The following is a 15,871-nucleotide window of genomic DNA, read 5'->3' as shown; positions in this document are numbered from 1 at the left end:
ATCTCAATAAAGCTGGAAAAAAAGATGGTGAGAAAAGGTCCTGTAGCCCTGCACAACGACAAACCAAACTCATGCCTGCCCACTGATCTTATATCCTTAACAACAATAGAAATTTTAATTGTGCCAGGAACTTCCATCATCTAGAAAAACTAGTCACATAATTTTAATGCTGGCATGATTTCAAGCATTTTATTCAAAGTAAATATTATGCTTTCTCTTATTTCAAAGTGACCTTATTGGTTCTTTTCATGGCACTGACACTTGAGACAGTCCATCACAGAAGTGATTTTTAACCTGTGCTCTCGGCTTGCTGTGAGGACAGGGGATGGGGGTAGTGGTGGAAGGAGTGGAGCCCTGCCACACATACATCACAACCTAGTTGATTTTAGGAATAGGCAGGTTGAATGGTGGATTAGGAAAGGAAACATTAAAGTACCTGGAAATTTAAGGTAACTTTAAAATGTATACTTAAATTCAGATTCAAACCAGGACCACAAAAGACCTAACAACCTGCTATATCTGTCTGTTTCTCTTAACAGATTCCAGAAAATTCCTAGCTAGGCTGCCATCTATAAAATAAGGACACTGCATCAATAGTGCATTACCAACAGTTAACGCTTGTTTGCAGAGCCATGCCTGACCCTGGAATTCCAGAGCGCCACATAGAGGACACAGAACAGCATCTGGGGTGAGAGAAGAGCGGCAGTCGGCTCACACCGCTTGCAAGAGCCGATTGTTCCCATCTCTTCTCACCTTCAGCTCAGTAATGTCAAGTTGGTAGCTTGAAATCAACCATGATGGGAGAATTTACACACTGGAAATGCTAATGTTAGGATTAGCTTTCTTTTTGTTTTTTTGGAAAACCAGTTGGTTAAACATTTACCAGCATACCACTGAGTAAAAGTCAGTTTCTTTTTCAAAAACTTGACTCTTACTGAGATTCCTTAGTGTTTGAAGCCCTTGGCTTTCTTCTTTTTTATTTGACACAGTAGTTGGGTGCAATCATTCAGTTCTGTTACTTCAACTACCATCTCTATGCTGCTGACTCCCAAATCTGTATCTCAAGATGTGTCTGTGAGCTTAGGACTAGTCTTGACATATATTTTCACCAGACATACAATAACGTTTTTTTATGAATTCACCCATCACAAAGAAGTCTTTTATTCTGAGTCATCCTAAATTCCTGTTTTCTTGGGGGAGAACATTCAATCACCCCTCACTGTTTTACTAAAGGGATCCGATGAGAGCACTTCTCATGATATCCCAGCATCATCCTATGGGACCAACTTAGTCCCTGAGGATTTCCCTTTGAATGAACCCTGACAGCTGAGCTGAGGGCAAACATCAGCTTTTGGAGTCTTGGGCCCTCGGAACAGGACCTCAAGTCTAGACAGATGGTTGGTCAGGCTTCATCCTGAAGGACAGTGGAGAGAAGATCCCTGGGGAAACAATCAACTCTCAGATCCTCAGCTCATCTGCCTTTGGGAAGAGTCAGGGAAGCAGAATGAAGAATAAAGATGCCATGAAGGAACAAAAAACATTTTGGCATCTACGAGTCCCTCATGACTTAGAATTTTGGCTGGGGCTGGCCCAGTGACATAGTGGTTAAGTTCACAAACTTCCCTTCAGCGGCCTGGGGTTTGCAGGTTTGAATCCCAGGTGTGGACCCACACCACTCATCAAGCCATGCTGTGGCAGCATCCCACATACAAAATAGAGAAGACTGGTAGAGATGTTAGCTCAGGGCCAATCTTCCTCACCAAAAAAGATGAGTTTGGGGAAGCCTTTGTGGGTGGCATAGAGACATACCAGACATATAGTATCGAGTACATACTCGATGCTAGGTTCTATTCCAAAACTTTATATTAATTCTTCTAAATTCTTAATTATTCTAAAAGCATGTATTAATTCTTAATTCATTTAAGCTTGTTTATGTCTCCATCAGACAGGGCTATTTTTATCCCCATTTTATAGTGCAGGCAACTGAAACACAGTGAGGTTATTCAACTTGCTTAATGTGACACAACTAGGAAGTAGTGACAGCTAGAAAGGTATTCATGGGTACAACCCTCGGGAATCTCAACCTCAACATGTTATCTATAAATTAAACTGAACTTTTTCCTCTCTATTCCTCTCCTTACGTCCCAAACCTGCTCCTCCTTCTTCCATTTGAGGCCAGAAATCTGGAAGTCATCATTGACTACTTCCTTTTTCTTAGTTCCCACAACAAACCAGTCACCAAATACTGCCTTTTTTATCTCCTTAACATTTCTCATCTGCCACCATCCTACCTTCATCACCTCTGTTTTGGTTAAAAGTCCTCAGCCCTTCACTCTTACATTACAACTGTACTCTTCTATCTAGTTTCTCTTGTCTCTAGTCTAGCTCCCTTCTAATCCATTCCCTATACAGATGGCAGAATGTTCTTTAAAAAGTTCATAGTATCATTCCGTTATTTAAAATCCTTCAATGTCTCACCAATAGTTCTCAGGATGAAGCCAAATTCCACAATACTACATAGAAAGCTTGTCACGAGCAGACCCCCATCTACCTCGCAGCCTCACCCCTCACTTCTGCACACTCGCCATACGGGATCCTGTCCCTGGACTGCAGCCCACTCCACTCTGGAGTTGGTGCCTTCCTCCTCATGCTGTGTGCCCTGCCCGGCACACACCTCCATCCACTCAGCTGCCCTCCCGCCAACCTCTGCCTGCCTGGCTCCTTCCTACTCCTCCCCTTTTGAGGCTCTCACGACCCTCGCCTTCTATTCTCTCCACTCCACCTTTTGATTAGGTGCTCCTTGTGTGGGCTCCAGATGCACCTGAGGATTACTGCCAGCAGAGTATTATCACACCCCAATTTAATCACCTGCTTATTTATCTGTATTTGCCATTAGATTATAAACTCTTAGAAGTAAAGCGCAAGTTTTATCTTCACATCCCTGGGACAGAACTAACATGTGCTCAGTAAATGCTTACAGAACAAGGACTAAAAATCAGCCTCTGAGTCAGTGCCCAGTATCCTTTCTACTTAGAGAGGCGTTAGAGTACATTACAAGCCTCACTTTGCACGGTGCGCAGAACCACACAAATGACCGTGCAAACTGAAACCGAGCACACAATCTTAACTGATGGGAAAATTATAGCTGTTCTGTGATTTTTAAAAATTTTTGTTGAAATATTAAAAAATGCCCACATCCCCACCGTCAGCTACTTCTTCTATGACTCCATCATGTTAGGTCTGAATTTCACTTACGCTCCTATCACTTTTTGTTTTCTGATGCACTTTCATCCTTGTAGATCCATCCTCTCCTTTGATTATCCACTTCTGTCAAGTGCCATGTCAGTTAGGAGGCCATACAACTACATGCTTTGCTGTCTGTGCATGAACTGATAACAGGTGTGCAACAATCAGTCACCAACAAACTCTGAAGGAAGAGATGTAGTTGGTCATGCCCATCTTGTGCATCTGTTACTTATGAAGTGATCTGCGCGCTGAAGAGCTAGTAGCCAAGTTTGTACTTTATGCAGTCATGGTGAACATACCCTGGCAACTGAAATCTGAACTGTGTTGTTGGGGTTAGTGTATTTAACTGCCCTGTGGTAAGTGAAATTCACGCATATCAAAACCTTGCGTGGCAAGGCATGTCTGTAGTCTAAAGCACAAATTTGGAGCCAGATTTCTAGATATAAATCCCAATTTTGCCACTTACTACTCATGTGACTTTAGGTAACTCATTTAATCTTTCTGGGCTTCAGGGGTGTTTTGTTTTTGTTTTTGTTTTTTGAGGAAGATTAGCCCTGAACTAACATCCAGTGCCAATCCTCCTCTTCTTGCTGAGGAAGATTGGCCCTAAGCTAACATCCATGCCCATCCTCCTGTATTTTATATGTGAGACGCCTGCCACAGCATGGCTTGATGAGTGGTCTGCAGGTCTGTGCCTGGGATCCGAACTGGTGAACCTCCAGCTGCTGAAGCAAAGCACATGAACTTAAATGCTACGCTACCAGGCTGGCCCCCTGGGCTTCAGTTTTTTCATCAATAAAATGGAGATAACAGAACAAACCTCACTGGGTCATTGTGAGGACTAACTATGCACAGGATATTTAGAGTAATACCTGACCCTTAGTGAGCAGGCAAGAGTTTCAGCTCTTACTCCCACCACTGCTGCTATAAATACCCCTACTAGACTGTCTATACCTGCACTGTCCAACACACTAGCTACGAGCCACAGGGGCCATTGCAATTTAAAGTTAATTAGTTAAAGTTAGTAACAATTAAGAAGTCAATTCCTCAGCAACACCAGCCACATGTTAAGTGCTCAAAAGCTACACTTCCACCACCACAGAAGTTTATCAGACAGTATTATTCCATACTCTTGGAATAGGGAAGAAGATAAAAATGGATAAGTGAATTTGATATGAATTATTAGTCATCATTGGCTTGAAATCAGGGAGGAATTAAGTTCAAAGGCAAATATAAGAAACATATGTCAGTGAAAACAAGAAAGAATTTCAATGAAAGGCTTCAACACTGATAAATTCTGAATAAAACAGACTAAGTCTCTTAAAGTCAACATAAACTCTTATTTAAAATAATGCAAGAAAAAGCACATAAATTAGTACGTAATTATCCATAAGATTAAAACATTAATAATAATCTAAGCAAACTAAACTATATTCATACTCGCCTATTCCTTCCTTTATTTACAAAAGAAAAGAAATTAAATTTTTCATAATACTTCAGTAACTATTTTTTCTGATGTCCCAGTTCCACAGCTTCTGGAGTCTCGGGTAATCGACACACTGGTCTGGACAGAGGACACGCTCACATGGCAGGAGCCATATTTCTTCCAGCTTTGTACTCCACACTGGACTGAGCACAGTGCTTCTACACAACCAGTCTTAAATAAATGCTGGTCAAGTTGACCAAATTAGCAAAACTTTACTCCAAGACAGTAAACATCAAGCTGACCAAAAATATTTCTAGAAAAGACGGGAATGTTATAAAGGAATATATTTTAAGGGAAATTTTTACAGCAGAAAATCCTGAAGGAGAGTCTCCTGAAGAAGTGACCACGTATGTTAAGCCCAACTTTATCCAAAAAGCGCAAACTTCAGTAGAATGTTAATACGACACATTTCCAGGAAGTCCGTGGTTATAAAGGAAGAGAAGCAAAATAATTTCCCTTACAATTTTTATACCACAAGTCCCAAAGGAGGATTTCCTATAGTACTCCCTTAAGAGAAAAAAGTTATAACACATGATGCTAAGCTTAACACATGAAATGGATCTTAATTTTTTCCAAAGCTTAACAAATATCTATTTTTTTTACTGATACAATAATATACTTATTACATCAGCTTGTTCTTACAAGTCACCTTTCAAAAGTTACAGAAATAATCTCATTTTTTTAAACAGATATCATGGTTTGATGACAATTTATCCAGTGAAAATAACATCCCTGAGTAGAAAATATCCTTCCAAGACTTTAAAATGTCTGACTATGCTAATATAGAAATAGCTTCAGTAAGTATTTATTTGGGTTGAATTCAGAATATATTCATTTCAACAAAGCTGGTGACTTGGTTGTCGGACAAAAACAAGGCAAAATCTCAAGGCAAAATAATAATAACCAGAGGGGAAAATATTTTGCTATTAAACTCATAAATTTAGGATGAAATTCAAGCACACAAATTCTACTACCAAGGAAAGCCTATATCACATTAAAGCTTCTTTCTAAAAAATACTTTCTTATCAGAGATCCCTAGGTTAAGGAACAGATATTTACAAAACGGCTCAGGAAGTTCTGCTTACAGGACTAAAGTAAGCTACAAGTCTAAAACTCACTTGATATCACAGTCCTGCCTTCATAGCATCACTAAAGATCTATGTGAGGGTTCCGGACTGTTTAGTTATTCTTAAGTCTACTTGGTGGGGAAATCATGCTATACTTATATTTAAAAACAAGGAGTTCTCCTGGGCATTACTGCTCCATGTCAAATGTTTATCGCCTGCATAAAAGAGGATAACTTATTTTTAAACCAGTAATACTATAATAGGGATTGATTCATCCGATAAGTTTCTTCCAAATCAGTAGGATAAGTAGCCGGGAGCTAGGATATTAGGAAAAAGATATAAGGGGAGACAGGCAGGATGCAAAACTTTGCATATATCAGTTTCTCTCTGCCTACAAATTTTACAAAATTTCTCAGAGTTAGAAACACTCTTAAATATGCAGTTGCCTTAAAAGGTTTTTGGAAGAAGGGAGGTATAAATAAACAAATGACACCTAAATATCTGCCATTCTGGTAGCTGATGTTATTTGCCTTGACACTAGCAAACAGTTGAGGACGCCTCTTCAGGATCTCGGGCAATGACAATCCTGGCTCCCGCCTCCACGCTTCTCTCTCTTTGACGATGCTATTTGTACACTGGTCTCTTTTATGGTAGCAAATTTTACTTCTTAAGAAATATATTGGCTCATTTTCAAATTATGATTTCTCATAAATAAAATACAAACAGAAAGAGAACATTTATTTTCAATGTTTTTATTCCCCCTTATGTTCATTAAATCATTACTATTTAGAAATAAATACTAAAATGCAACTTACTGCCTTGTTCTGTGAAATCAGGTCCAAGAACTATATTAAAGCTTGTTATAAAGTCCATAAACAGTTTTGGGTAGAGGACGAAACTTACTGTTCAGAACATTCTCTAGTTTTTGTGTCATGGATCCTTCTACTTTTTCTGTTCCGTCGGCTTCGAGTTTTTGATGGATGGCTAGAAAAAAACATGTAGTTAAGATATAGGCCATTTCAATGGGTTAGAATACATTATATCAAAATGACACTTTTAAGCAGCTGGGTTTTTTCCTTCTCCCCAAAGCCCCAGTGCATAGTTGTATATCCTAGTTGTAGTTCATTCTAGTTCTTTCATGTGTGATGCTGCCACAGCATGCCTTGATGAGCAGTGAGTAGGTCTGCGCCCAGGATCCAAACAGGCAAACCCCAGGCTGCCAAAGTGGAGTGCATGAACTTAACTACTCGGCCACGGGGCCATCCCCATTCAGCAGCTTTAAAAAATGGTCATTATTTTCACTGCTGGAAAGAAGCACAAACATGGAAAAACTCTGCACAAACTCTGCAAAGTAACCAGCAGGCACCAGTTTAAGTTATTCACAGTTTAACACTATTAAAATAGTACACAGCGGGCTGGCCCCACAGCCAAGCAGTTAAAGTTCCACGTGCTCCGCATTGGCGGCCCAGGTTCGTGGATTTGGATCCTGGATGTGGAACTACACCACTCGTCAGCCATGCTGTGGAGGCATCCCAAATACAAAGTAGAGGAAGACTGGGACAGATGTTAGCTCAGGGCTAATCTTCCTCAAGCAAAAAAAAAAGAAGATTGGCAATGGATGTTAGCTCAGGGTGAATCTTCCTTACAAAAATTAAAGAAAATTAGTATGTAACACACATACTTAATCATCTGATCATCAAAGCTGAGTGGCAAAAACAGTTGAATTAAAGAAGAAAAGTGAGACAAGTAACTAATATCTTTGATATCTGGCCACAGGAAAGTCATGCTTATTTCTCTGTTTCACCGTCTGTAAAACAGAAATCAACCTCCAAATATTTAATTTTAGCCTTGGGCTATAACATGGCAGAATACACATCATTCACATTCTAGTCATTCTATAATTATTTCCCTGTAAGTTCCCAAGAAATACCTGGTAATACCAACTGTGGATGTACAAATTATATTGGAGTTTTTTGCTATTTTAAATATATGTCTGCATGGTTTGATAAAGATTACTAGGAAATCACTTAATGATTTATATATAAAACTGTCTGGCCTACTGAACAGAGGAGGTTTTAAACAGCACATCAGGCTCACTTAGGTGAAGCACTATGAAAATTTCCAAAACAAAATGGCCAAATACAATTTCAAATTCCAAATGATGACATAATAAAGACAGCAAGGCAAACATGAATTAAGCTGTGACCATAAGCTAGGCGCTAGGGTAGGTTTCTAACACATATTGCTCATCTTGTGAGAAGCCAATGGATTCTAGCTCATAGATGGGAAAACCACGGCTCAGTGAAACTAAATAAACTGACAATGGTCATAAAGCCAAAGCCCAGATTTTAATCCAGGCAGTCTGATCCCAGAACAAAACCTCACCCCACACCACCCATAGTGCATAGGCAGGCGCCTTCAACTGCCCAAGCCTCTGTTTTCACATCTGTAAAATGAGAATAATAGACTTATTATGCCAGTTGGGAACTACATTCGACTGCAAATAAAAGACATCTCTTTCCAAAATAATAGCTGTAAAAACACCCATGATTTTATTCTTTCACATACCTTGCTCTAGCCAAAACTCAAATGCAGGATGTGTAACTCCACGGGCTGCACAGCCAGTACACAGAAGTGAGCATCACTCTTACACATTAGCTATTCTCTAACATTCAAACAGAAGGTCAAACTTGTTCTTAAAGGGAACTTACAGGTTCTGCCTCAACCCACCAGTCATGGGGGCAGATTTATGGGGGGTAGTAGGGGGCAGTCTGTCTAGGCAAAAAAAAGATGTGTGTTTCTTTAATCAATTATAATTCAATTTGTTTCCCTTAATTCATTGGTTAGAAAATTCTGGCTCAAATTCAGTGATCAAATGCACCATGAACATATTCCTAATGCATGAGAACATCTATCTCTCTGCTTCTTTTAATTAGTTTCTAATCCTGATCTCGTCCTTTTTTGTACTTTTTTTTGTAAAGAAACTTCAAATTTTGTTTGAAATTCTAAAATAAATAGACTGCTTCTCTGTTGAAGAAACACATTTGTAGAAAGAAAAAGAAATATATTTTGGGGAAAAAAATCAGCCACTATATTTTTAATTGTCTTAGTTGATTCAGAAGTGAAAAGAAAGTTATTTCTTTAATATTTCAAATTTGGATTATGTGATAATGGTGACATAAAATGTTTCCACATATCAAAGCCTAAACTTAACTTGAATGGAAAAGAACTTCTCTATCTTTAAGGGAAGGAGATAAACATATCCAAATGTTACAAAGTGAAACTGGAAACACTTCTACATTCCATACAAGCGAATGTGCTCACACGACGTGGTTAAATGCTGCTGTGCTGCCGACAATCCTGGTTGCAAAAGAACACTCAGCACGGGCTGCGCTTTATGAAGCGGGAACTGCATATGGTTTGTCCAGGATAGTAAGACACCGCATCTCATAGTCGCCCTGCCTAGAATACTACTTTCTAAGTCAAAATTAGCGTTAACGGAAGTCACGCAACCACATATTCTGTTCGTAACAAAACCAATCACTGATCAGCAAGTCAAGATGAGGTGAGCCTGGCTCCCCCCAGCTCACTTTACAGTCCGTTTCTGCTGACAAAGCAGCTTCCTGCCGCCCATCTCTACCGCAGCAGAGCCACTCATGAGCTGCCAGCCAAGCATGAGGGCCGAGAGACACTGGGGTCTGATAAAGGCAATCCCATTTTCCAGAAAATTAAACCAAACAACCCAATGTCTGGTTCACTTGACCTTTTATTTTCTCTGAAAACAATTCTAAATAGTATAACAATAAGCAACTTGGTACACGATCACTGGTTTGCTGCTATTTCTAATCTATTAAAACTTAAGTATGTGAAGCAGTTGAACACCATAAATTTATATTTGGGAAACAAAAAAGCATATATTAAAGAAATTCTGTTCAAATTGAAAGTCCAGAAATAAACCACACATCTACAGGCAGCTAATCTTCAACAAAGGAGCCAAGAACGTACAATGGAGAAAGGAAAATCTGTTCAATAAACGGTGTTGGGGAAACTGGACAGCCACATGCAAAAGAATTAAAGTAGAGCATTATCTTTGCCACACACAAAAATAAACTCAAAATGGATCAACGACTTGAAGGTAAGACCTGAAACTATAAAACTCCTAGAAGAAAATATAGACGGTACACTCTTTGACATCAGTCTTAAAAGGATCTTTTCGAATACTATGGCTACCCGGACAAGAGAAACAAAAGAAAAAATAAACAAGTAAGACTTCATCAGACTAAAGAGCTTCTACAAGGCAAAGGAAACCAGAATCAAAACGAAAAGACAACCCACCAACTGGGAGAAAATATTTGCAAATCATATATCCCACAAGGGGTTAATTTCCATAAAATAAAAAGAACTCATACAACTCAACAACAAAAAACCAAACAACCCGATCAAAAAATGGGCAGAGGATATGAACAGACATTTCTCCAAAGAAGATATATAGATGGCCAATAGGTACATGAAAAGATGTTCAACATCACTAATCATCAGAGAAATGCAAATCAAAACCACCCTCATGGGGCCGGCCCAGTGGTACAGCGGTTAAGTTCGCATGTTCTGCTTTGGTGGCCTGGGGTTTGCTGGTTCGGATCCTGGGTGTAGACATGGCACTGCTTGTCAAGCCATGCTGTGGTAAGCATCCCACATATAAAGTAGAGGAAGATGGGCACAGATGTTAGCTCAGGGCTAGTCTTCCTCAGCAAAAAGAGCAGGATTAGTGGCAGATGTTAGCTCAGAGCTAATCTTCCTCAAAAAAAACCAAAAAACTACCCTAAGATATCACCTTAAACCCATTAAAATGCCTATATCACTAACCCCCAAAATAACAAATGTTGGAGAGGGTGTGGAGTAAAGGGAACAAACTGCTGGTGGGAATGCAAACTGGTACAGCCACTATGGGAAACAGTATGCAGATTTCTCAAAAAATAAAAACAGAGGGGCCAGGGGGCCAGCCCAGTGGTATAGGAGTTAAGTTCGTATGTTCCGCTCCGGCAGCCCCAGGTTCACCAGTTCGGATCCTGGGCGCGGACCTACACACCGCTTGTCAAGCTATGCTGTGGTAGGTGTCCCACATATAAAATAGAAGAAGATGGGTATAGATGTTAGCTCAGGGCCAGTTGTCCTCAGCAAAAAGAGGAGCATTGGCAGCAGATGTTAGCTCAGGGCTAATCTTCCTAAAAAAAAAAAAAATTAAAAATAGAAATACCATACGACCCAGCCATCCCACTACTGGGTATCTATCCAAAGAACTTGAAATCAGCAATTCCAACAATCCCATGCACCCCTATGTTCATTCCAGCATTATTCACACTAGCCAAGACATGGAAGCAACCCAAGTACCTATCGACTGATGATTGGATAAAGAAGATGTGGTATATACATACAATGGAATACTACTCAGCCATAAAAAAGATAAAATCGTCCCATTCACAACGACATGGATGGACCTTGAGGGTAGTATGTTAAGTGAAATAAGCCAGACAGAGAAATACAAATACCGTAAGACTTCACTCATATGTGGAAGATAAACTAACTCATGGACAAAGAGAACAGATTAGTGGTTACCAGAGGGGAAGGGGGTTGGGGGGTGGGCACAAGGGGTAAAGAGGGACATATATATGATGACTGACAAATAATAATGTACAACTGAAGTTTCACAGTGTTATAAGCTATTATGACATCAATAAAAAGATAAGTTGTGTTCAAAGAGAAATCAGAGTTATAGAAAGACTGCCTATTGTTTCACTGAAATTATTTATTTGACTCTCTAATAAAATGCGGATATCAAATATCCAGATTTCAATCAAAAAATTCATAGTATCTGTCATAACTATCTTCAGGACTATAGTTCTGCTCCCTGAAAAGGTGTTATATCTTTCAAGCATTTAGGTAGAGAGAAAAACAAACAATTCATCTATAAGTAATAAAGAATTACGGTGGCTCAGGATTTCTTCTCTGTGACACTAAAAGACACTGGATCAATGTTTTCAGAAAATAATTCTCTTACAGCCAAGCAGTGGTTGGTGCATGAAAGCAGGAGTCATTACCAGACATGAAAGAATCCAAAAGATACAGCCCACAGTTCAAAATAAAAAATTCAAAGGCAGAAATGACTGGCAATAAACATTAAAGCAAGTTAAATGTATGTGTATATATGGTAAATTTTAAATAACTGTGGTGAAAATGTTATAAAATTAACGCCAAAAGAGAAAAATAAATGCAGAAACAGAATAATAAAATGGGCGAAAAAAAGGTAAAATAAGAAACTGGGTCTATAACTTCAGATCAAATTAAGATAAGGAAAAAGGATAGACTACGAGAAATAAAGAACTGCTAAACTGTTGTCATACACAACAAGAGTCAACAGACAACCTATAATAGTATTTAAAAACATTTCTCTCAAATCTGCAGACAATACTGTCTACATAGCACAGAGGGAAGAATGAAAAATAGAAAATAATAATAGAACAACAAAACAAAAGGACAATAATTTCAGTTACGATAAATGCACATGGCTTAAATTCTTCTGTTAAAAGGCAAAGACTCAGAAAGGTATAAAAAAATAAAAATACTACCTACCACATGTTGCTTATGAGAGAGATCCCAAATCAAAATTTCTGAAGGTTAAAAAGAATATGATGCATACTATACCAAGCAAATGCACACAAAGGAAGGGTACAGAATGCTAATGTTACGTTACTGTGCAGTAAAGAATTTAATCTTGCCTGAAGAGAGGTCTGGCCTTTGCACTCAGCTCCTGGAGGTGACCCTGAAGCTCCTCAGATGTCCTCCCTGATAACAGTGTCTTTGTTTACTTTGGGCCTTGGCTCACCAGAGACTCTAACAATGCGATTTACAGTGAGGGCATCAGCTCGACCTCCAGAGGGACTGGAGATGGAGGTCAGCCACTGGGGCAGTCGACTACATCCACGTGACAGAGCCTCAATAAAAACTCTGGACATCAAGGCTTGGATAAGAATCCTTGGCTGAATGACTCCGTGCACACTGTCTCACATCGTTACCAGGAAAATCAGTGGTGTCCATGACTCCACTGCAAGAAGACAACTGGCAGCTCCACGACTGGAACTTTCCTGGGCCCTGCCCCATGCATCTTTTCCCTTGGCTGATTTTAATCTATGTCTTTTCACTGTAATAAACCAAAACCATCAGTAAACAGCTTTCAGTGAGTTCTATGAGCCCTTCTAGCAAATATCAACCTGTGGGTGGTCCTGCCTCAAATTTTGCAGTTATTATTATTACATTATCATATAACATTAATATCAAGAGAGTGCACGCCACCAAAAGTTACAAAGTAAACATGTTTTACATACAAAGAAAAACTGACAGAATCAAAATAAAGAGGGAGATTTACCAGGTATGTTTATTATAAATAACCTAGATTTAAATAAAGTAACTATTCAGGCTATAATGTATCAAACATGCCCCCTCCCAATTTTATCTTTGGCACAGTTACAGACAATTGATATGTATTAAACACATTTTATTTTCATAATACTTTAAGACTAGACACTAACTTAAAAAAATCAAAAGTCCACTACAAATTACTAAATCAAAGAGGAAAATTAAAATTTCAAATTTTAAAAACACATAAAAGCATCACTAACAAATCAATGTAAATAAAGGAAGTAAATTACAAATTAACTGAATTAATAATAACATGGGCCCATAACATGAATTTTAAATGATTTAAAAATTATAATGCAATACTAAGTAACATGAAAATGTTGATGAAATAGAAAACTTCAGGGAAAAACCAAACCAAAATAAACAAAACACACAAAGTAGAAATTTCAGAAGCGTGCAACTGCCAGTGCCCATCCCACTTGAACCCAGTGACCCATCATAGCAGCTCTACAGGAGGAATGAGCAGACACTACAGCCTCTTGATGTGATAAAATAGGAAGCACACAGTACCACGTGTGGCCAAAAATGTTGAAACTGAATCTTATCCAGCATCCAATTAGATAACTTGAAGCAATATAATAGGGAGTAAAATGAGTTAAATGACACCATGAGGAAGTAATCAATCAAATCCAGAGGATGGGCTGTCCTACAGGACAAATAGCCTCATTTCTTCAACAAACACTAGCATGAAAAAACAAAAGACAGGGTAGCAAAGGTGAGGGAATTATTCTAGTTTAAAAGAAGTTTAAGAGATTTAAAAAACAAATGAAATGCCTAGACCTTATTTGGATCTTGATTTGGACAAACCAACTATAAAAAAGAAAGTTGGAGGGTACTTGGGGAAATTTGACTATGAACTAGGAATTGGATGACACTGAAGAATTCCTGCAACTTCTTTAGCTGTGACAATGGTATTGTGATTATGTGGGTAAATGTCCTTATTTGGGGGACTCTTACTGAGTACAGGGAGAGAAATGTCATGCTGCTTGAGACCAGCTAAACACCAACCAACCTCAAAGACACTCATGACGCAAGTGTGGAAAAATATTCATAACTGTTCAATCTAAGCAACAGGGAGCTGTGGGTGACTGCACTATTCTCTCCATGTTTAGCATGTTTGAAATTTTTCATAATAGAAAAGTAAAACAAATTACCTGAGTAGACAATTTATTAGCTCTTTCAATGTATTACTGTTTCAAATTTCCAACATATAACTCCTAATCTACATAACCCATTTCACAGTACACACATATACACGTATAGGTTCATATAATTCTGTATAATATTAACATCAAAACCTGACCAAAAAGCATTTTAAAAAACTACCGGTCAATTTTACTCAAGATTATAGTTGGAAAAGTTTCTGAAGAGCTACTAATAAATCAAATGCCATAGTATACTAAAATAATTACTCAGAGGAGCAACTGAAAGAATAAAAGAGGTTTCTAACACATGCAACATTATATGCAAGGTAATTCCAATTTTGCAATATGTACTCATATAAGCTAAGAAAAAAAAGACCAAAAGGAAACACATCAAAATGTTAATGTGATTCTCTCTACAACGGGATTACAGGTAGTTCTTGCTTATTATTTATCTGTTTAATATTTTTTATAATATGTATTTCATTTACATCAAAGAATAGAAAAGTCACATATATGTGCTTGCCTAAAATTTTCAAATTTACTATTAAAATAATTTTCTATATGCCATGGAGTCACTAGCTTATCAGAAGTTGGTCAGCATTATCTGTGTTAAACTTTAAGTTATCAGTATACTTCTAGGGCAAATGTCTAATAAATGTGACTACATAAATTTAATGTACCAAATAAAACTTCCTGAAATCTGCCAAAAAGCCATTTAAAGAAGTAAAGCCATAAACAAACAAATACCAATATACATGTGTATACAAATACAAGTTAAAAAAAGGGGGGGGGAGTCAAAGATTTTTTTGGTAAGTGAAATAATTTTAATTACAATAATTTATGAGAACTGCTAAGCTAATCACATATGGCTAATTAGCATTTGCATAGTGCTAGCTATGTTAATAACTTAATTCTACTTGCTAAAACTAACCTCTGTTCATATATGCTCAGGTTTCTATTGCTGACATAGTAACAACACTGATAATTTAGAGAGAATATCAATATGCACAAAAAAAGAAAGGAAAGCACACCATCAAAAATGAAAGCATACCAAACAATACAAGGCACAGAGTATTTATCAAAGAACAAAGAACTCCTCTGTTCCCTCTTAGGCATTCATATTTTACTCCAAAAACCTAATTTCTACCCACAAGGAAAGACCTGTATCAGATGCATAGTTAATTTGCCAGAAGTCAACAATGCATAATACCCAGGAGGAGAAGGGTTTTAAAAATAATAAAAGAATGTCTATATTTTAAGAATACAAATTTACAAAAAAAATTAAGGCTTTCTGAATTCAAGAAGGGATTGCCTCTTAGTCTACAGGTAGAGTTATAGGTACTTATCTATTCAGGTACTTTTTTACAAGTGTCTGTTTTTAAAAAGAATTGGGTAACTTTTATTAATATATTTTATTTTACTAGATAAACAATAATTTGATTTCTATTAATTAA

General features: G+C 37.9%; 1 protein-coding gene across 15 annotated transcripts in view; it reads right to left on the bottom strand.

Annotated features, from left to right (window-relative positions):
- Positions 1–15,871, bottom strand: part of EXOC2 (exocyst complex component 2) — a 203,072-nt gene that overhangs the window by 111,545 nt on the left and 75,656 nt on the right. For all 15 annotated transcript variants that reach the window (XM_044773364.2, XM_070515744.1, XM_070515756.1 and 12 more), the window contains one exon: positions 6,703–6,783. In XM_044773364.2, the coding sequence (XP_044629299.1) occupies positions 6,703–6,783 (81 nt within the window). The remainder of the gene's footprint in view (positions 1–6,702; positions 6,784–15,871) is intronic.

Source organism: Equus asinus, chromosome 8 (genome assembly GCF_041296235.1).
Source record: "Equus asinus isolate D_3611 breed Donkey chromosome 8, EquAss-T2T_v2, whole genome shotgun sequence".
Classification (NCBI taxonomy): Eukaryota; Metazoa; Chordata; class Mammalia; order Perissodactyla; family Equidae; genus Equus; species Equus asinus.
The sequence above is the reverse complement of the archived record's forward strand: the minus strand, read 5'-3'. Positions and strand labels throughout refer to the sequence as shown.